At 38.1% G+C, this 23,922-nt stretch overlaps 2 protein-coding genes and 1 long non-coding RNA gene across 3 annotated transcripts in view; 1 reads left to right on the plus strand and 2 right to left on the minus strand.

The window, feature by feature from the left end:
• Window positions 1-4,035, minus strand: part of gpc4 (glypican 4) — a 35,998-nt gene extending 31,963 nt beyond the window's left edge. Inside the window, exon 1 of the mRNA XM_058797756.1 lies at window positions 3,329-4,035. Coding sequence (XP_058653739.1) covers window positions 3,329-3,485 — 157 coding nt within the window. The 5' untranslated portion in view covers window positions 3,486-4,035. The remainder of the gene's footprint in view (window positions 1-3,328) is intronic.
• Window positions 3,925-12,394, plus strand: LOC131553247 (uncharacterized). The gene is made up of 3 exons (XR_009274140.1): window positions 3,925-4,061; window positions 6,193-6,325; window positions 12,328-12,394. It is a non-coding gene; the product is annotated as an uncharacterized LOC131553247 (long non-coding RNA).
• The window catches only part of gpc3 (glypican 3), a 138,101-nt gene continuing 124,581 nt past the window's right edge, over window positions 10,403-23,922 (minus strand). Inside the window, exon 8 of the mRNA XM_058797755.1 lies at window positions 10,403-12,512. Coding sequence (XP_058653738.1) covers window positions 12,334-12,512 — 179 coding nt within the window. The 3' untranslated portion in view covers window positions 10,403-12,333. The remainder of the gene's footprint in view (window positions 12,513-23,922) is intronic.

Here is a 23,922-nt window from a genome sequence, read left to right on the forward strand (position 1 = left end):
ATCATTCCAAACCTTTGTACACTTCTATATATATATAACGATTTTTTTTTCATTAAAGTTGACAATACAGTGAAAATCAAAGAACATCCCTCAACATATATTATTGCATAAAATAAAGTGAATTACCCCTTTTATAAAAGGGTTTCTTCTGAGAACTTCTGACTAACATTTAAAGACACAAATAGCATTAAAAGAAGGAATTTTTGGTGGAAATGTGTGATAAAAGCAACCAAATTAATATCTCATTTTAGGTTTACTTCCATATAATGTGCAAAAAGCCTTTAACCATGAGATCTCAAGTTAGAAATTTTAATCGTCTTTCCACTGCAAAAGATACTCGCAGCTGCAGGAAATCTTGCCGTGTTGGATGCCGTGCCTGCAAAAGCCATAACATTCTTAACTTCTGATTTATGATACTAACAAAAGCAAAACAACATTCAAGCGAACAGGTATTTGAATGAAACTGCTGGTTCGAATGGCCTTTCTTGACTAGCATGAGTCACACGAAAAACGCCTCTGTGTATAGATAATAGAACATCTTTCCTGAGACGCAGAAAAAGCATCATGCATGGGATGTCATTTTGACAATTTTCCTGATTAGTGCTATGTGTAGGGCTGGATGGAACTGGGCTTCAGGACTACAGAAGAATAAAGAAGACATGTTTTGACTACAAGGTGAAGAGGGCCAGCTCTGAAAGCCAGAACCAGGGGGCCATTACCAGTTCTCCTGTGGACCATTTTCTCCCTAGCAACAGGAGACATTGTTAAGCCAAAGCAGGGCTTTTTGTGCTTCCTTTTTTTGCTTTCTAAGGACCTCCACCCCTCAGCGACAGCAGACCTTGTCACTTTCTCTGTATCAATTATCTCAGTCTCTTATTGACAAAGACATGCTAACTAAGGTTAGCCTTGCGCAGGGTCCCGACGTATATTGTGCACCATTGTGAGAGGCACACGCGCATTGCACCCAAACCTACCCTCTAAACGAGCCTTTATAATTCATTCTTTAAAGCCATCACAACAAAACTAGAGATTTGACACAATAAAACATGACAAATGCAGGCATGTTGGAGAACACTTAAAGTCCGCTTCACAATGACACCTCTGGGAAGACAATGGACCTGTTGGGCTGGTGTAAAATACAGGGAAAATTAAAGCTCAGTTGTTCCCCTTCACCTAGTCATGCAAGCAGCCTGTTCAATTAAGAATTACAGGAATACACTAGATATTATGCAACAATTCATTCTTGTCCTTATTGATTGAACAAAGTTTCAAGGGTACAGATATTTAGTTTACATCAAGCTCGCATGTGTTCCCTGCATTATAGATAATAGTATGTGTGCAGTATGTGGCTAAAAAGGATTGACTACAAAGCACAGAGCAGTGATGAGCTCAGATTGATCAAATCATATGATGCATCGATGCACAGCATTTAACAGTCAATATTTAAGATTTATGTTTTTTTCCTCATTGCACTTTTAAAAATAAAGGTTCTTCATTAGCATCTAAGGTTCCATGTAGAACCTTTAACATTCTATGGAACCTTTCAATCGCACGAAAGGCTCTTTATAGTAAAAAAGGTTTATTAAAATGTCATTCACATTAAGAAAAATTTGTTATTTTAAGAACTGTTCACTGAAACCACCAAAAATGGTTCTTCTATGCCATCACTGTGAAAAGCCCCTTTTGAAACCTTTATAGGGATACAGCATTTGCAATTTTCAGTTCATAAAAATGTAAAACATGCACATAATACTGTTTGCAGGCCCCAGAATATAATCAAATTGTAATTGTATTGTGACACGCTTTGGTACATAAAGTATTTGCAAATGCTATATTGAACTGTCAGATTGTATTGTGATAAACTGTTCGATTTACACCCCTAGTGAGGAGAAAGCTGTCACTGTGCTCCACACATGGACTCAGCCCTGAACTGCTTCATAATACTTTAGCTTCTTTAGGGATATTTTCACTGGTGGAGAAGAAATATACCAACTATTTTTTTTTATCTGAGTTGGTCTTTAATAACTACTTGTATACTGTAAATACCTGTAAACTGCTGTATGCAGTTGTGCTGTTGCCCTGAATATCAGCACGGCTGTGATTACCTGTGGTCTCATGACAACAACAGCACTCTTGCTAATTAGATATTGCTTAACACTTTATAAAGCATACACTGAGCATGTCAGTTTCAGATTTCAGATGCAAGTTATCTAGTGACTTTCCTTCATATCTTTGCATTGGTTTATGAATTTGCACAACTCCATGTAGATTCAATGCCTTAAATACAGAACATAGAGGAAGGTCGCCTTGATGAACTATTCTGACCGCTGTTCAAGTCAGGAAAACTTTCTCTTTTATTTACAGGGAAATAAGGCAATGGTTATAGCCAAACTGTGTCCTGAGGCTAGTTTCCCCTCCTCGTTCAGACCTTGAAGAGGATCTAAAAACTGCAACTTGTAACACTCCCCCGCCCCCATTCCCGCTCCAGATAAAATCACTGCATTTACATGAGCATTAGCGCTTCAGAATGACAATCACTGTCCGATGACTGACTCTCGCTTACAATGACAAAGCACGACACTTTGAAACAAAGCCAGCAGCTGGGGGTGCGGAGGGGAGGAACGACTGAACACTTGTAACTATAGAAATTAAATCACAAGCTGCATTTCGTTTAAAAGATGCAGTAATGCCTGCTTACAATCAGAAGTGCGGTAACGTACAAGTTAGCCGGAGAACGCGACTTAAAGGGACAGTTCATACTTATAAAAAAAAAAAAAAAAAAAAAATTCCAAACCTCTATAACTTTTCTGTGGACCATAAAAGATTATGTAGGTAAGATGACAGTCTTACCATTCACTATAATTGCATTCATTTTATGCATTTAATGCAAGAGGATGGTGACGGAGATTGTCATTCTCCATAATATCACCTAGTTCCACAAAAGAAAGAAAATAATACAAGTACAGAAAAAAAAGAGGACGTGTAGACAGTATATTTGCATCATATTTGTAAGTTATATGTTAGTCACATTAATGACCTACTGAAGGCAATTCTTTTGAAGGACAATACGATGAGTAAAGAAAATATTAGAAATGCACATGTTCAAAAAAAAACAACAACAGAAAATCAATATGGTGTAAAGAAAAACTATAATATTTAAACACTTTCTTTGAAAAAGTAAAAAAGACATTTTCAGCCTGGCTGAATTAGGTCCTTCGAATAACTTGCAGCTTTTTAGTACAAGAGCCTCGGTGTTCCGATTTTTCAGAAACATTTGGTTTCCAAGTGTCACAAACTATTTTGGGTTAATAAAATCAGCGCAACTCACCATGAACTCCTTTGTTGGGGACATCGTTGACGTTGAAACCTTTCGAGCTGTAGGCAGTTCTGACTTCATTGCAGTTCTTTACCTTCTGATCAGCAGCTTGAGCCGACGCCAAAACCACCACCGACATGCATACAGCGAACACAACGAACATCTTCATCTCGGACTGCTTGAGCAAAAGAGAAAAAAAGTAAAAGAAAATAAAACAAAAAGTCAAGTCACGAAATCTCTTCGATTCGCGCTTCTGGTTTCCTCATGGAGATGCGGCGTCTCTGTTTAACTTCTTCTAAGCGCTCGGATCTCGCGAACTGGATTTTCTGGAGCAATAAAACCGGGCCTCTGAAGAACAACGAGCGAAACAATCCCGCAGTGTGTAACGAATAAAAAGCCACCAAAAACGACAACAAACAGTGAAGTGCTCAAGACTTTGCGTTCTTCGCTGTGACTTTTTTTTAACGAAAAACAAAAGCAAATCTGCGCTACGTCCAGCGCTATGCACGCGCACACATGTTCAATGCTGTAAAGGTAAGGCACTTCTTGACCAGTTTCTTCTTCGGTTGAAGAGTTCCGCGAAGCAGTTTGCTCTGTAGGGGGAGAAGCGAGAAAACTGCGATAAAAAAGTTTTAGGAAAGTTTTCCCCTCTTGCGCTGGTGTGCAGTCTGGACGCAGATTGGAAATCGAGGAGTCGCTTGTGCGCGCGGCGAGATCTCAGAGTCAGGACTGCGCGTGCACGCGGGTGAGTTCCGGACAAAGAGAGCTGGCCACGCGAAACACACGGGGTGGAGCATGACGCGCGCAGGAGGTTACACTGACTTCTTAGAATATCAACATTTGCAGTCTGCTAGTACATATTGTTCAAATCATTCTTGAACTGAGTAAATATATTGTTGACATTTTATAGGAGTTTTTGCCACTTTAATTGACAGTTAAAGGGATAGTTCACCCCTAAATGAAAATTATGTTATTAATTACTCACCCTCATGTCCTTCCAAACCTTCATTCATCTACAGAACACAAATTAAGATAAGCCTATTTTTGATTCAGTCTGAGAGCTCTCTGACCCTTCATAGACAGCAAAGCAACTGAAATGTTCCCAGTCACAGAAACGTAGCAAGGACATCAGTGTCTCAACTTCAATTGTGTGAAGCTACGAGAATACTTTTTGTGCGCAATGAAACTGTTTTTGTTTTTTCTTTGTGCACAAAAATGATTCTCGTAGCTTTGCAAAACTGAAGTTTAGCCACTGATGTCACATTGGCTGTTTTACTGATGTCCTTGCTATGTGTCTGGACCTGGGAACATTACAGTTGCGTTGCTGTCTACACTGTAAAAAAAAAAAAAAAAAAATTGAGCCAATTTAAGATTTTAAGGCAACCAGCTTCTGCAGATTTTTGAGTTTTCTCAACTTGTCGTTTTAAGTTTATACAACAAAAATTTGAGAATTTCCCACAAAAATAAGTTGAGCAAACTCAAAAATTTGCTGAAGCTGGTTGCCTTAAAATTTTAAGTTTAAAGTGAAACTTTTTTTTTTTTTTTTTTTTACAGTGTATAGGGTCAGAGAGCTCCCAGATTTCATCACAAATATCTTAATTTGTGTTCTGAAGATGAGCGAAGGATGAACTAACCCTTTAAGAGCATAGATAGATAGATAGATGAAAGTGAAGTGACATACAGCCAAGTATGGTGATCCATACTCGGAATTCGTGCTCTGCATTTAACCCATCCAAAGTGCACACACACAGCAGTGAACACACACACACCGTGAACACACACCCGGAGCAGTGGGCAGTCATTTATGCTGCGGCACCCGGGGAGCAGTTGGGGGTTCGGTGCCTTGCTCAAGAGCACCTCAGTCGTGGTATTGAGGGTGAGAGAGCACTGGACATCACTCCTCCCACCTACACCTTTGGATTACGAGTCCGATTCTCCATTAGGCAAATAGATATAGATAGATAGATAGATAGATAGATAGATAGATAGATAGATAGATAGATAGATAGATAGATAGATAGATAGATAGATAGATAGATAGATAGATAATGTCAGTCTCTTTGTACTACAATCATCAATCACAGCTCACAAGAAGGTCTCTAAACATAGGTGAGAACTTAACCTCAGATATGCCTGCATGTCATGAAATGTGACACAGATCTGTAAGAGCTGTGGTGTGGCTAAAGTCCCAATGACGGTCAGGAGGAATGGGAGAGAGAGGCCAAAAGAAACAGAGAGAGAGAGAGAGTGAGAGAGACACACGGTGGAATCTCAGCTCTGCTCCCATGACGAGCAACATAACCAAAACATCTCACTTAGATTATGACAGTCCTCAGGGACAGCAGCCCGTCTCTCCAACAATGACACAGGCCATAATTAGAGCGGTTTTGAACTGTGCATAAGTGTGGTTGTTTTGAAACTCCTGAGACTTGAGCTCTTTCGGAAACTAAAGATGTTAAACCACAGATATTTTTCTGCCTTCTATCTGAGTATAATGCATACAAATAATATGTTTTATGCAATCTTTATATAATAGATTAGAAAGTCATAGATGGTTCAGATTGTTCTGTATCATTGCTGTCTGCAATGATGCCTGATGTTCTCTAATGCTTTTCACGTGGAAATGAGGTCTTTATTATACGCAGTGCTTTTTCCTTAATCTCATTCACATTTCTAATTGTTTTCCGTTCATTGCTAACCTTGAAGTGCGTGTGCACAGAGAGCACACTTTGACATGTCTGGATGTGCTGGAGTATGTGTATGTTTCCGTGTGTGTTGTTGTGGCTGTGTGTGTGTGTGTGTGTGTGTGTGTGTATGGTCTGGGGGGAGCCCTTAGCAAACTGACATTCCAACTATTGTGTCCCCACATTCCTCAGCCTACCCCATTCATGCTGTGTGACCAAAGCTGAGAAAGCCAGTGGCCAATGAGAACCTGCGAAGGGGTTCTGGGGTCCGTTGATTGTGGATATGAGAGAGTGGACCGGTGTTATACTCAATAGAAAACAAAAGGTGAGAGCACTTTTTCCCAGAATACTGAGTAACGGACAGACCCACAGCTATGCGAAGCTACTGTGCAGTTAAGATTATACTAATCTATTTCATATTCCTGACCGTTCATCAGTTGCTAATTGATTACATGTAAAACTCCTTGTATTAAACATTTTGCATGATGTGAGATATAATAAATTTTAAATAAACCGCAGTGAACCACACTTAAAAAAGAATGAACAACTAAATCTGGGTATCTGTGTTTAAATATAGATTTGAAGTCACTAAATTAATATTTTGAAATGTTTTACTTTTAAATGATTAGTACATTATATTACTGAAATATACATTTGAATTATTTTAGTTTATTAAATGTGATTAATTCACTAAATACTGTAATTTTTTTTAAAATGATTGGTTATTTCATAAACACATTTGTTTTTTAACTTTTGGCTTTTACCAGCCATTGTCTATTGGTTGGATATTTTTTTCTGGCATAAAAATATAAATAAGCAAATAACTATATTTTAATTTAGTGGTGTACAAGGTAATTCAATAATTAATTTATTAGATTTAAAAATAAATATAATGCTTAAATTATTTTTTCATATATAGTTTCGGTCTGGATTTGATTTCCTTTACATTTTGCTATGGCCAAAAAAAATTTTTTATGAATTCCGAATGAACATAGATTAAGCACATTTCCATTTTACAAACCTAAATTGATTGCACACAATGAAATTGTGATAAATTGTTCAAGATCTGTGTTGCTCTAGCTTGTTTTAATTAACGAAAATCCATTTATTTGAATGCATTACCATAGTGGTCCATTAGTATGGAGATGATTTTCACCCACAGAATCACAAAAACAGCAATAAACTAGTAACAATTTCTGCAGAACGCAATTAGTCTGACTAACTGTGCCACCCTAAACAAAGAAGACCAGTTGGTCCTAAAATTGGGGGATCCCTGTATAGGCACTTTATTACCCTAAGAAAACATTCAACCTGCGCATTTCAATGGGCCTGTTTGCCCATTCTTACTCGTCCATTAACATTCAGAGTGTAACCAACAGCCCTGCTCAGCCCCTCTGCTGCTCTCTCGCCTGATAACCAGCCTCCCTTCACCGCTTTAGGAGAGAAAAGACCAGAGGATCTGAATCTGTGAAAAACATGAGTGTGAAAATAAGAGCATAGCAGCCTTGAAGTCAGATTAGGTTAGTAACGAGATAAAGTCTGGTGTTAAACACACCAGGGGGATTGTTGTGTGTGTGTGTGTGTTTTTTGGGGTGGGTGGGGAGGGGTGACAGAATATAAACACAGACTAAATAAGGTTTAATTTGCAACTGTAGGTGTGAGGCACCACAGGTGTGTCTGACAGCTTTAGTCAGCTGAGAGAAGCTCATCAAGACAAAATGGAGATGAGTGGAGTTGATTATATGCTATTCATTTGCCTTCACTTTCTGTAATTAGGTCAGCATGCATTTTTTGATACTACTGAGACACTGGATTTCGAAAAGACACCCCTCGACTGGTTGGAATGAGAACTGCATACAGACTTGAAAACATATACACCTCACACACTAGTTCGTAACATCAAAAACACACTTTTTAGTCCCATTAAGACTCCAGTATTTCACCAACAAACTGTTAGAACAACATCACAACTGCAACTTTAATATTTTATTTGATTATCATTTACATGGAAACTTTTAAAATTATAACACATGTACTTTATTGTCACAAATAAACAGCATTTGCAGTATTGACCACCAAACATTCTGTACACTGGGTTAGCCAGAAGAGCAGGTACAGACAGGACAGTTTCTCCATTAATTTAAGGTCTGAGTAACTGTACCCTGGCGTGAATGAAGGGCTTCATTTTATCCCCCTCCCCCGTCGCTCTGGTTATTGAACGGCTCAAGCCAAGCTCAAGTACTCAAATGTGCCAAATGGCCCCTGAATGCACCCCCACTGTGCAATCAGTACCAGTATAAACAGTATTGCAAAATTCAGAGTTTAATTACGGCACTCAACACATTCCATTACTGGCAGAAGCACATCCTTCATTTAATGCATACTGTATGACAATAAGCTATTTGTTTCAATTAAACTGAGATTTTTTTTATATCAATCATTTAGCCATAGTTTGTTTTCAAAAGTTTTTTTCTTCTTTCAAACTGAATGCATTATGCCTCCTTGCAGCCGAGGGTTTATATTACTTACAATTTTACATAAAGCATACTACCGTAAATATCCAGTGCCTTGCAAAACACCCTTAACCGAATCTATTTTTGAATAAATTGTGGTATTTTTATTTGCAAGCACTTAAACTCAAATACATATTTATTTTATATGCTGTGAAATAAAAGCTCAAATAAGCAGAAGCTCTGAGTTTACACAGATGCAAAGCAATTGCTGCAACCATTGCCTCACAATTGGTCTCTACCTGTCACTCATTAAAATAACCACCACATTTTCTGGATAAAACCCCACAGTTAAGTGATCATTATCTAGGCTGTGAATGTGAAGGACAGCTGTGAAAATGAAGACAAAAGAGCATTACGGAGAAATTTGAGCTGGAGTAAAACAAATGTTTGAATTAGGAAATCGCCACAAAACATTAACCAAGGGCCTGGATGTCCAGTATCAGTAAGTTGGGGCTAAATCCAACCCTCCAGACATTGCCCCAAAATGATTGTCCCTCAAGGCTCTGTGCATGAACAAGAGAGCTGTGAGGTGAGCTACAGAGAGGCCAGTGATCAGTGAAGGTGCACCAGTCAACCATATCAAGAGCTCTGCGTATCACTGGCCTGTTGGGGAGAGGGGCACAAAAGCTCCCATTACTTCTAAAGAATCACATAAAAGCATAGCTGCAGCCTGGCAAAAAGCATAATATTTACTGAGCTGCAATGTGTGAAAAGATTTCTTAGTCAAGTGGGACTAACATACTGTATGTGGCATGATATGTGTGGTGTAAATCACAAAGAAAATACCATTCAAAGACTAGTAATGCTGTTAAGTCCGGGACATCTTGTTAAACTAAAAGAATTGATGTTGGAGAATACAGAGAAGTAAAGCAAGAAAACAACAAACAGCAGAACAGGAACACATGGTTGAATGATATATCATGGTGATGCATACTCCACTCTGCAGAAAACTTTGAATTTCAGCCATTTGATTTTTTTAAATGTATTAGTATAGACAATATTCAATATTTAAAGGGGTAATTTACAACTGGCAAGATGGGTCTTTAATAAAACTTAGCGAAACATTTTCGGAAATCTGTGCTACATGACTAGAGACAAATAGCAGTGACTTTCCTTTTTGGCAAAAACTTCATTTCATTCAATTCATTTTTGATTTTGGTGCTGCTCCAATGGTGCTGATCCAAGTGCCCTTAGGTGGGAATATAAAAATATTATGGAAATTTAATGCATTTAAGTAATAATTCACCCCCAAAATTAAAATGTGCGCTTAGAATTGACTCATCCCCAGGGCATCCAATTGATGTGGATGAATCTGTTTCTTCATGGGAACAGTTTTGTTGAAATTTAGCATTACATAACTTGCTCACCAATGCATCCTCTGCAGTGAATGGATGGCGTCAGAATGAGAGTCCAAACAGCTGATAAAAACATTACAATAATCCATAAGTAATCCACACCACTCCAGTCCATCAGTTAACATCTTAAAAGCTGCATGTTTGCAAGAAACAAATCCATCATTAAGACATTTAATATAGTTTTTTCCAGTGAAAAAGTCACCCTGTCTGAATCAGGAGAAAAATACGCACAAATCAAGCACAAATAAGCAAAAACAGTCCAAAATAGTTCTAAATAAATATGTTGGTGGATTTGATGTTACACAACAACAGGGGATGGACTTTATCATTGGAGTAAACATTACTATTGATTATGGACTTGTGTTTCATCCGGAATTGAACACCTTGATGATGGATTTGTTTCTTACAAACACAACTTTTCACTTCACAAGATGTTAACTGATGGGCTGAAGTGGATTATTGAGATGTTTTTATCAGCAGTTTGGACTCTCATTCTGACGGCACCCATTCACTGCAGAGGATCCATTGGTGAGCAAGTGATGTAATGCTACATTTCTCAAAATCTGTTCTAATGAAGAAAAAACTCTTTTACCTCTTGGATGGCCTGAGGGTGAGTCAATTTTTAAACGGTCTAGCTGAACTAGGGGTAGTTGTGACCTAATGGTTAGGGAGTCGGGCTTGTAACATGAAGGTTGCTGGTTAGATTCTCGTGTCGGCAGGAATTGAAGGTGGGGATTGTGAATGAACAGCACTCTCTCCACCTTCGATACCATGACTAAGGTGCCCTTGAGCAAGGCACCGAACCCCTAATTGCTCCCCGGGTGCTGGAGCAATGGCTGCCCACTGCTCTGGGTGTGTGTGTGCATTTGTTCACTACTCACTGCTGTGTGTGTGCACTTGGATGGGTTAAATGCAGAGCACCATTTCGAGTATGGGTCACCATACTTGACAATACATCACGACAATACTTAACTAACTGTATATTTTTTGCCACTAGTGGTACGAAATGGAATAGCCAAAAAAAGCCAAACAGGTTCCCAAAACACTTTGAACAAACAGACAGTTTTGATCCAAACTGGAGTCTCTGGTTGAATCAAAGGTTGACATGACCACTCAAACAAACAGTGTTTTGAAAAAGCCCAGTGTTTACAATCTTTGAGGAAGTCAATCTACAAATGGATTTGGATAGTTTTCTGGGAAGCTGGGAAAGGAGGCACAAACACACAATAAATAAATAAATACATTACACTCTTCATCTTCAAAATGACTTTTGAGTGCTTTGTGCTTTGAAATAATACAATAACATAAGAAAAAAAAGGTATGATTTGAAATTGGTAATCGTCTGAAAACTTGCAGGACACTTTGTGTCATTGGGGGATGTTTAACACAATGAAGCTGATTCTTTCAGTTTGTTTAAAACACATGTAGCAGATGATGACATGCCTTTGAGCGCTGTACAGAGATCAGTAATGAATTACGTCACAAGTTGTGAAAAGAAATCAGTGTCCATTTGTAAACACTAGTTTTCCAATTCTGATCTGAAATGACAGCTTTAGCCCTTTGTATATGAAAATGTCCAGAAACAGAAAACTTTACAGATGCACACATCCAGCCATCTTTCCTTGAATGCAAATGCTACAGTGACCTGCGAAAGGAGGGAGGAAAAAACAGGAAGTTTTGTGGGTGTCCATTTAAGAGAACGCTTTAATCACACGATTATAATACAAGAATAGAGGAAATGAAAGAAAAAGGAAGAGAGATAATGAGCGACGAAATCAAAGAGAGATTATAAAATACCACAATTTCTGAAAAGGGAAAGTCAGCATTCTAATAAAACAGTTTAAAAGCATTTTTTTGTAAATGAAGTACAGCTGTGTCGTCCTGTAAGGAGAGGGTTTCACAACGACATGCCGATGCCTTGATGTCCTCCACTCCAAGGGTCATTTACTGCACAGGAAATGAGCGGCAGAGGAGAAGCTCACTGCAGTGTATGTATGAGAGACAGCCTGCACCACTAGAGCGATCCTACGTGTTCTCAGACTCTGTCAGTCACGCTTCCTTCTCCTTAAGTGTGCCCATTCACTCGCAAAAGCTGAGCCTCTTTGTCTTTTCAAAAGCGATTTAGCTCCTTTTCCTCCAGAAGGCTTTGGCCTTTGTGTAAAACTGCATGTGTATAGCAGAGGGGAGGCGATGCTCAATGTAAAACACATGGCTGTTGTGTGGCATACGAGTTCGGAAGGAAAGAACATGATTCTTGTATGTATAAGTAATGCTCTTCATGCTGTAGAAGAATGAGTTCATAGTCTGAGCGTATTGATCCTCAGGTCCACACAAAATATAGAAAAGAAGAGGTTCATATAGTAAGACTTGAGGCTGAGAAGAGGAAAGGTTCTTGTCCTTGGCCAAAATCATGGAGCTATATGTACACATGGGCATCAGTAGCGTTTCTCTTCAAACAGGTGCAATCACTGGAGTCCCAACATTATGAAGATGATGATGGTAAAGATGAAGGTTGCACTAGGAACATGTGCCGCCCGTGCCGATCCAGGCACGGATGCGCCGCCGTGGGTGTCTGTGGCCAGTCTGGGAGTCAGGAGCAACTCGTGAAGCGTCAAGTCGTCAATTGCCAAGTTATCCGCCAAGTCTTAAAAGAAAAAGAGAGGGAGAAAAAAATTATGTGAACAGACATGCAGAACATACAACTGTATCAAAGCTCTGTAATAATAATAATGTTGGTTAAATAAAGCTATTATATGGCTTCAGATGAAAAGTCTGGCTCTAATGAGTCTGTTCTTTTTAGTGAATCAAACACATTTCAAACAATCAGTGTAGTCCAATTCCTGAATTAATGACTCTTAATGACTTGGTTCTTTTTAGTGAATCAAACACACTCTGAACAATCAGTGTAGTCCAGTTCCTGAATGAATAATGAGTCCGTTCTTTCTAGCAAAGCAAACACATATAGTACAGTGCAACTAGTGTAGACTGATTTCCAAACAAATTACTAATTTTAATGACTCTTAATGACTTTTTAGTGAATCAAACACTGTCCGAACAATCACTGTAGCCCAATTCCTGAAATAGTGACTCTAATGAGTCAGTTCTTTTGAGTGAATCAAACACATGCAGCACAATCAATGTAACCTGAATCCAGAATGAATGACTTTAATGAGTCGTTCTTTTTGAATCAAACACATTCAGATTAAAACTACTGCAAAATTTAATTCTTTAATTCACTTATCTACTATTTAATGTTTGTTTTCTGAAATAAACAAATAAATACATTTTTACAGTTTACTCAGCTGCAATATGTCATTAAAATGTTCAGTAGATATTTTTGTGACATTTATTAAATAGAATGTATGTGAATATGCTTTTTAATATGTTTCTAACTCATTATAACATGAACACTCTTAAAAATAAAGGTGCTTCAAAAGGTTCTTCACAGCGATGCCAAAGAAGAACCATTTTTGGTTCCACAAAGAACCATTCAGTCAAAGGTTCTTTAAAGAACCATCGCTTTCTTACCTTTTTATAATCTGAAGAAGGTTCTTCAGATGTTAAAGTTTCTTTATGGAACGATTTAGACAAAAAGGTTCTTCTATGGCATCGTGAAGCACCTTTATTTTTAAGAGTGAACATGAACATTTCCAGTCATCTTGGCGACTTATATGTGCTTACTCAGTCTGGAAAAATAACTACTTTCATTGTCTAAAACCAGTCATTAGTTGTGTTATGTTGTCATCTTGCTGGAGCGAGTGAGGAATATGGCAGCATTCCAACTTAACACCATTTAACAATCTTTTTTTCTTCACTAAAACTAAAACATCATTTCATTTATCTCAGCATCTACAGATGAGGTGTACTGTCTGGCCAATGTCAGCCATGAGGGAGACAGAACTATGAGGTGAAAATTATGAAAAAGGAAAGCGGATATCAGTAATAAAGTCAAGTATGGAGAGGCACGCCAGCTATGTGTCCCCTGTGAAGTGTCCATCTAAACTGAGGAGAATCGAATTCGTTCAACACACAGATGAGCTATTGCATGTATATACACACATGCTCCCCTGCCTTATGTAGCTCATACCTTAAATTCCTGTTCTCGGTCTGACATAACTAAACCATACAGGCAATATACAGAGAAAACTGTATAAAAATGGAAATAAAAAAATCTTCAAATTGAGAAAACGTTTAAATGTAAAACAGACATAAAAAGAACAAAAAAGACATCAAGGTCACTGAAATGTACAAATGTTCAGATGATCTCAAAGTGCTAAACATGCTCTTTGGTTAATTTTCAAATCATGCTAGAGAACATGATTATCAGAATTTACACAAACTCAGGAAGTGCATGTCAACTTGAACGCTGCTGGGGATCAAAACAAATAAGATACATTCTTAAACTCACATTCGTTTTTTTCTCAGTTCAACGTTTCACCCAAATCATGCTAAAAAAACTATTAAATTAGACATTGATTTTTAAAATATATATATATCACCTTTTAAAAAGTCATACCTAAAACAGAACTACAAAAATGAGAAAATAAAATGCATAAAACACAGTACATCTTTTTCTAGATTGTCCTTATACTTTTTTCAAATATTTTTTTAAATGTTGTATTTTTTCATACATCTATTTTTGTCATTTTTTTCTGTAATAGACAGAGGTGGGTAGAGTACCCAAAAACTGTACTCAAGTAAAAGTAAAAGTACTTGAAGAAATATTTATCCAGTAAAAGTAAAAGTAATAGTCTGAATAGTTACTTGAGTAAGAGTAAAAAAGTATCGGATAAAAAAACTACTCAAGTAGTTAGTTACTAGTTACTTTGGATCATATACTGAATATAATATATTTTTATTTAGACATATAGATATTTAGATAAAATTTTATATACATACATACATATACACACACATATATACATACATATATATATATATATACACACACACACACACACACACTGTCGTTCAAAATACTTTTAATGTTTTTTTTAATGTAATTTATTTCAGTGATGCAAATCCGAATTTTTATCAGCCTGATTTATTATCAATGCTGTTCTTTTTTAGCTTTCTATTCATAAAAGAACCCTGAACAAAATGTCACAGGTTCCAAAAAATATTAAGCAGCAAAACTGTTCCCTGTTGAAAAAACCAGCATATGCTGGTATGGTATGTTTTGAAGCATGGGATGCTGGTTTGAGCTGATTTAAGCTGGTCCTTAGCTGGTCTAAGCTGGTCATGTGCTGGTCCTAAGCTGGCCGACCAGCTCAAGACCAGCACATGACCAGCATAAACCAGCATCCCAGCTTCAAAACATATCTAACCAGCATATGCTGTTTTTTTGTTTTTTTCAACAACACTGGTAATAAATCAATATATTTGAATGATTTCTGAAGATCATATGACTCTGAAAACTGGAGTAACAGCTGATACAAATTCTGATTTTCATCACTGAGTTGAATTAAATTATATTTGAAAAGTTTAATTATGTATTATAAATGTATATAACCTCTGACACGGAGAAGAGTGAAAACTCCTCACATGACCGCTACAGAACATCTGAACATATCGAAACAAATGCACATTGGCGGATCTTCTTCCGTCTGTTCTGCAAAATGTAAACAAATGTAGCCTTTATTTCTGCAAGCGTATATTGTGAAAATATCAATATTAATTGTGTCTAGGCAAAGGCATTCCTCCTGGAACTAACGCGGGTTTGGCGGGTGCTTATTTCATACTCTGTCACAGCTTATTTAATGAATCAATTATACAATGTATTTAATGTGTAAGGTACATGTACAACAAACTGGTAATGTCATAGTGGTATCGTGTATTGTTTGGAATAAATTGAAGGATTTTTAACTTGTATTGCATTAAGATAAAGTAACGAGAGGAGCGTCGCCCACAGTAACGAAGTAAAAGTACCGTTTTTTCACTAAAAATGTACTTGAGTAAGAGTAAAAGTACCCATTTTTAAATATACTCTAAAAGTATTAGTTACCCAAAAATTTACTCAAGTAAATGTAACGTTACTCGTTACTACCCACCTCTGGTAATCGAATCTGAATTGCCAATTATCTGAATTCTTTTGAGCTCATTTACTCCAGGATGAGACATGCATTTTCACCACACATAAATGCAATCTGTGTTTATCATATAGCGATTAACTCAACAGTGGTGGAAGGCTGTGAGCACTTAAAGGGTCTGTAGAAATATGTTTACCCAACATAGTGGGAGATTTTTAATTATAGACACTTGGTCCCATCCATATGTTACTATCATCTGCATCTTGAATTAAATTGACAGGAAAGATGTATTTAATCTCATCTACTAAGATCAAATGCCATATTTAATACCCTCCATACCAGCGTTTTCACATTGCGTCCTTCGTTTGAGGGGAATTTTAACCCAACAGGGAGGAAGTCCACCATTTGGGCCAGCGGCTGCGTAGTGGTGGGATCAACAGGAAGGCATGCGACTTAATTAATTCTAGGCCCTGAACTCAGCATGCCAGCCAGTGAGAACCAGGCCAAGAGCAGGAAAAGAGATGGAGGCCTTCTCTCAGGGGGTCCCCTGGATGCCCGGGGGCCCATTTCAGCACAGTTGACTTTAAAACAGAGGAAGGAGGCAAATAAATAAAGCCTCGGCGCTGAAACCTCCTCGAGATTTCTGTGCAATTACGACAGAGCTTGAACGCGCGCCAGAGAACAATTAACTTCTTTCCCTCCGTCCACTGACAAGCCAGCGGTTAGACATTCCACGGGCCCTGAAAGGCCGATTTTTCATTGTGACAGCGGCACACTGTACCACTAGTCCAATTAAAGCAGAGGTGTAATTCAATACAGCTTTTATACACACTACACCTTAAATCAGACGAGATGTGTTAGTGGGTATAGGCAGGAAAGTGAGGATCGTGTGTGTGTGAGGTTATTGTTTGCTGTATGAGTACAGAGAGGCGCGAGTAAAACCTGAAATGTTCATAAAAATAAGAGGATTGGAAGGTATGGAAATGACACCAAGTGCAAACCATGTATAACCCAGCTCCACAATGTGACTAATAATATCCAGTAATAATGAGCCGCGAACACGTGCAAATAAGGATGTGAGTGACGGGATCCACAGAATGGCTGACGGTCCGGATCCACACAATGGCAATTAGTGGGATGGATGTGTGGAGGTTGGCATGCTAAATTTAGAAAACAGACAATCCAACCGACAACGAATGAGCATGGGATAGCCTGACCAATAGCACAAAGGCTCCAAAGCCTATCAGTTTTCAGCAATATCAGTCTCCAGGGGTCTCTGCCATGCAAGCGGAGCTCTGACTGGCTTTATCACAGAGTTACGAGCTCCAGTTACGACACGGGTCAGAGGTCAACAGTCAGCCATTGATTGGTAATGGTGGGCTTGGACCGGCTCAATGCCCGCAGTGCAGTGCATCACAGGAACGGCAAACAGGAACACAGAAACAAGTTTTAAATATTTATTGCAGCCCTCCATGGTAAGAATAAGACACTAGAGCTGACTGCTTTAGAAGACTAGTTTGTTTCAAGACCTGGTAAAAGAAGATTTATAAGCTCTTAGGGTTTAAATAGAGGCGATGAGGGTGTTTAAGTGCCTCATACTATATGCTTTGCTCATCTAAACTCAAGAGGATAATCTCTGTTCTTCCAAACAACTTCTAAACAACAAACAAACTATGCTACACGGCGCGCCCGGGTGCATGGTCTAAACGGGTTGTCCCTATTCTCTTAATGAGTAATGGGTGTTTTTTGGGCGTAACGTGCAATAAACCAATCAGAGTCTCATCTCCCATTCCCTTTAAGAGCAAGTTGCGCTCGCGCCATGGTGGATTCGCTATTTAAACGGCGGAATTTTAAGGCGCACAGACTGAATGCGTCTCCAGAGAGCAAATAGGTAGGCTAATTCTGATACACGCAATGACTATCCATTATGACATGTATGACATTTTTATATTTATGTAGCCTACACAATAATATTCTTTAACACTGCAATCCTTTAATTTTTAATATTTGGCATGTTTGTGTGCTGCTGCGCGTCCCTGTGTGTAATGAGCAAAGTGAATGTGCGTTGTGGACCCGCCCAGAGGCACATTTTCTACTAACGCGCTCTTTAAATAACAAAAAAAATAAATATTGCCCCATTGACTTTAGACTAGGTTTGAGTTGGTGTATGGCACAGTCTATTTTCAGTTCCTCAAAATAGCAACCCGCCAACAATGCGCCTGAACACACCTCTTTTTTAGACCAGCACGCCCATGGGCGCACAAATGGGCGCAAATGCATTTAATATTTAAACAATGCAGTGCAGGATGGGAAAATGAGAACTGCGTCAGGCTGAAACTAGCAAAAACACTTGCGATTTTATGCACAAAATAAGCTCATTTCAAATTTGATGCCTGCTACAGGTCTCAAAATAGTTGGGACGGGGGCATGTTTACCATGGTGTAGCATTTCCTCTTCTTTTCAAAACAGTTTGAAGACGTCTGGTCATCGAGGTTATGAGTTTCTGGAGTTTTGGTGTTGGAATTTGGTCCCGTTCTTGCCTGATAAAAGTTTCCAGCTGCTGAAGAATTCGTGGTTGTCTTTGACGTATTTTTCATTTAATAATGCGCCAAATGTTCTCTATAGGTGAAAGATCTGGACTGCAGGCAGGCCAATTCAACACCCGGACTCTTCTACTACAAAGCCATGCTGTTGTAATAGCTGCAGTATGTGGTTTTGCATTGTCCTGCTGAAATACACAAGGCCTTCCCTGAAATAGACGTCATCTGGAGGGGACCATATGTTGCTCTAAAACCTTTATTTACCTTTCAGCATTCATAGTGCCTTCCAAAACATGCAAGCTGCCCATACCGTATGCACTTAAGCACCCCCATACCATCAGAGATGCTGGCTTTTGAACTGAACGCTGATAACATGCTGGAAGGTATCCCTCCTCTTCAGCCCGGAGAACACGACGTCCGTGATTTCCAACAAGAATGTCAAATTTGGACTCGTCTGACCATAGAACACTTGTCCACTTTGAAACAGTCCATTTTAAATGAGCATTGGCCCACAGGACGCGACGGCGCTTCTGGACCATGTTCACATATGGCTTACTTTTTGCATGATATAGAGCTTTAGTTGGCATCTGCAGATGGCACGGCGGATTGTGTTTACCGACAGTGGTTTCTGGAAGTATTACGCACAAAGACTTCTCCAGTTTCTCTGAATCTTTTGATGATGTTATGCACTGTAGATGATGAGATTTGCAAAGCCTTTACAATGTGACACTGAGGAACGTTGTTTTTAAAGTATTCCACCATCTTTTTACGCACTCTTTCACAGATTAGAGAGCCTCTGCCCATCTTTACTTCTGAGAGACTCTGCCTCTCTAAGACATCCCTTTTATAGCTAATCATGTTACAGACCTGATGTCAATTAACTTAATTAGTTGCTAAACATTCTCCCAGCTGAATCTTTTCAAAATTTCTTGCTTTTTCAGCCCTTTGTTGCCCCCGTGCCTACTTTGAGACCCGTAGCAGGCATCAAATTTGAAATGAGCTCATTTAGCGTATAAAAGTGTAAAATTTCTCCGTTTAAACATTTGCTATGTTCTCTATGTTCTATTGTGAATAAAATATTGTCTCATGTGATTTGAAAGTCTTTTAGTTTTCATTTTATTCAAATTTAAAAAAACGTCCCAACTTTTCCGGAATTCAGGTTGTACTGCTTAGAGATTTTAACAACTTAGCCGTATATCTCAAACAACTTTTGACATTTTGTTGATTTTAGTTTATGTCTATTAGCTTTGCCACGTACACTACCAGTCAAAGTTTGGGGTTGCTTTTTTCAATGCTTTTGGCAGAAGTTTCTAATAGTCTCTAAGGCTGCATTTATTTGATTAAAAAAAAAAAGTAAAATTGTGAAATATTATTACAAATTAAACTAAAAGATCCTGTGGTAATATATTTTCAAATTTAATTCATTCCGGTGATGCAAAGCTGAATTTTCAGCATCATTTCTTCGGTCTTCAGTGTCACATGATCCTTCAGAAATCATTCTAATACACTGGTTTGGTGCTCAAAACATTTGATGATTTGAAAATTCAAAAGAATAGTTTTTATTTGAAACAGAAATCTTTTGTAATATTATAAAGTCTTAATACGGTCACTTTTGTCCTAGCCTTATAAAAGCATTATTTTCTTTAAAAATATCTTTGAACATTTGTGTGTATTTCTGCTTTTTGCAATAAAATCACTTTTATGTGCATTGAGTGTAACCCTAGAGCAATACTCTGGGCTGGACAATAAGACTCTGTTTACTTTGTATCTTAATGTCTGTCGGGAAAGGATATTGATATGAAACATTTGGAAATGAAAATGTCCCATTTGACACCTGTGCAGCACAAAACATGCTTTATTGGTTCCAGACAGCACATCTAAATCACCATAATCACCCATAAAAGCCAAGTCAGTAGCACAGTCTAATGATATTTTGTGATTTATAATAAAGTGTCTTTATATATGATACTTAAACTGCTATAAAAATAAAAAGATATCTGGAAAGATTAATAATCAGATGTCTGATATCTAAAGGACATTTATATTGAAGGAATGCTCTATTACATTTTTGCCGTTTTGTGTGTTTTCATAACCTCGGCTCCACAAATGTAGCAGCAATGTAAAGCAGTATTGGCCACTTTCATAAGGAACACCTGTGTTTGGAGACTGACATTCCGTCTACTTATCTAGTCCTGAAGAACACCTGTAAGGAGGACGAGAGCTCCAGAATAAACACGGCAACTGTATGTCCAGGTGGAGGTCTGTCTGGAAGTTGGCAGAGATCCTGTGCTGTCTGATGAACTGCATTTCAAATCTTTTTGAATCTCTCTAAAGAGCTATTAGATTTTGATGAATGTCCTGCATGGAGGCTGTATACATTGTTAACTATGTAGGCCAGACTGATGAGAGGCATGTTTTCTTTTTGTGAGTATTTCAACAGAACCATAATTCTATAAGGACTGAGCTTATATGTGTACACTTTGGTGCCAAATGAGCTCTTAGTTTAGAAATCTAGTTATATTACATTTAATGAAGAAAATGTGACTGTCCACTAGTGCATTGATGCTAATTTTTTGTGGCTGGTTTGCAGGATGTTACTATGTTGTTGCTGAGTAGTTGTTTGCTAGCTGCTGAAAGTTGCTACAAACTTGCTAAGCAGTTGCCAAAGTGTTTTGATTGGTTGCTAGGATACTTTGGTTAGTTGATAGGTGGTTGCCTACTTGCCCAAGTCAAATGAGCCCACCTCGAAGTGTAGGACATTGAAGGTTATTTTCTCAATGTACTTTCTCAATGTACATTTTCTTAATGTTTCCCCGCCATTTATTGTCCACCAGGTAAAAATAAGTAAGTAATTTAACTTTTTTCTTCAAAAAGCCACAAGATTTGTCTTTCTTTATTTCCTCTTGAATCATTGAGAGTGATTTGGTATTTGCTATACTGCAGGTAGTATTAGGAGAAAGGACATCTCATTCTAGAGAGCATTTTATTGGACAAAAATCTGTGCAAAAGTGTTTTCCTAGAAGAAAGAGAATGCTAATATTGCTAATGGTTGATTTTTGTTAACTGTTAGGAGTATATATACTACCATTCAAAATGCTGGTAGTAAAAATGTTTTAAAAAAGTGGGCGGGGGGATTAGTATTTTTCACGAGTACATTAAATTGATCAAAAGTTACAAAAGATTTGACCAATGTTACGTTTTTGTTCATTTGAACTGTTGATTCATCAAAGAATCCTTTTTCAGAAAAAAATATTAAGTAACACAACACTGTGATAATAGTAAGAAACATTTCCTGAGCAGCACATCAGCATATTAGAATGATTTCTGAAGGATCGTGTGACACTAAAGACTGGAGTAATGATGCTGAAAATTCAGCTTGCATCACAGGAATGAATTACATTTTAAAATCAGTAGTGTATATCATATATAAAATATAGCATTTCAGTAGCTTCCACACCTCTGTATATACAAGACAAGATGTCAACACATGTAAGACCCTCTGTAAGCTCACTCTACGCTCCCACATACAGCACAGAGTCTCGGGCTGATGCTGCTGCTGCTTCTGGTGAGGACAGAGGGAGGAATGTGAGCGTATGTCTCCACACCCATCACCCTGACCACAGGCCCACTCCAGCAGGCAGCTAGCAGCTAGCCAAGAAAAACTAGCCAGCCATGAGAAGGCCAAGACACAGTTACAGAGCTCTGAGACACAGCTGAAGCACATCCAGACACAACTACAGTACACAGAGACGCCGCTACTGCACACTGAGCAACAGCAATGCTGTTATGCTGAGATATGCTTGGGATATCGTTAAGAAAGGGTTTTCTGGCTGACATGTAAGACGACCAATCACGATTGGTATATTTAGATTTTCTCAACAGTATATTTGTTCTGTCGGCGCCAATAGCAACAGCGCTATTGCGCTCTGGGCATCCCGAGTTCGAGTCCTGGCTCGCGGACCTTTCCTGATCCTGTCCCCCCTCTCTCTTTCCCGCTTCACTGCCTGTCAACTTACTGTCCTATCCAAAAAAAAAAAAAAAAAAAGACATTAAAAATAAATAAATAAAAAACTGTTTATTTGTTCTGTTATTAAACATTTTCGATTAACTTCATATGGAATTGATTTGGTGACCACTGACTTATTTGGACAAAAAAAGGCACTTATCAAAATAACTTTTACAGTACCATTAACAAAAAAATCGGCAAAGATGCATTAAATCAAAAGAAACAGTAATTTTATATATATAATTTTACAAATGTTTTTATTTCACATATTCTGCATGACCATAATCTACATCCCCAATACCTAAATTAACAACTACCTTAGTAACTATTAATAAGCAGCAAATCAGGAGTTTATTAAGGCAAAAGTTGTAGTTAATGGTTTGTTAATGGCCAGAATTGGACCTTAAAATAAAGTGTGACCAAATGCGGTTCTTTTAAATTTTCTCTTCATCATCCTGAAGAATCCTAAAAGATTTAAGCAGCACAACTGTTTATAACAGGAATAAACTATTTAAAAATATAATAATATTTCACAATATTACTGTTTTTACTGTATTTTTATTCAATAAATGCAGCCTTGGTAAGCATAAAAGACTTAAGCATGAAATCTTAGTTTGCATTGAGAAGTATTTCATCAATATATGGCTGAGGAAGTCAAAAGGTGGGAAAAAGGTGGATTTCTGGGAGGTAAAGTAGTAAAAACTCTTTAGCAAGAACAGACTAACACAGTATAAAAATGTATGTTTGAAGATAACTGATTCTTTTTCTTTGTGAACCGTCCTAACCCCATGTCAGCATTCCCCATCAACTCTTCAATGGGTGCCATTGTGGGGCAAATTCAAGTCAACACATATTAATTAGCACAAACCCAGTGTGAGCGAGGCCACTGGTGTCAGCTATAGTGCTCCTCTCACTAAATCTGCACATAATTAGATCTTCTCAAACTTATTTTTAGCTCTAAAGTTCAGATTAGACACAGAAAGAAATGGACAAGCACAAAACAAAGAGGGATCAACGAGATTCAGAGGCAGATCTTACCACAGTGGGAATATGATTTCCTGTGAGATGGTGTAGGCCTTAGTTGTGCATGGTGCAAAGGCCATTTCAATGAGCTGAGCTGATGGCATACATGAACTCAATGTTCAGAAATGCTTGTAAATGCTTCAGCTACCGTTAGCACCAGAGAGGCTGCGAACATGCTGACTGAGATTAAAAGATGGACCAGTAGAACCTGAAACGAGGATGGCAGGTCTTTACAAAAATGGGATATGGGAGATTACTCCAACTGTGAGTCCCTCTGTCATTTAATTTTGATGACTAATACCATGAATATGCAAGTTGTGCTTGCGTGTATCATCACAATAATGCGTTGTGCGTGGTTGCCAGGGTGTGGCTATGTGGTTGCTAAGGCACTATTTGATGCTTGCTAGCGCACAGCTCTTCAACAAGCCACCTGAATTAAGGTATCATTAATGCTCA

The sequence above is a fragment of the Onychostoma macrolepis genome, chromosome 14, assembly GCF_012432095.1.
Source record: "Onychostoma macrolepis isolate SWU-2019 chromosome 14, ASM1243209v1, whole genome shotgun sequence".
NCBI classification, from domain to species: Eukaryota; Metazoa; Chordata; class Actinopteri; order Cypriniformes; family Cyprinidae; genus Onychostoma; species Onychostoma macrolepis.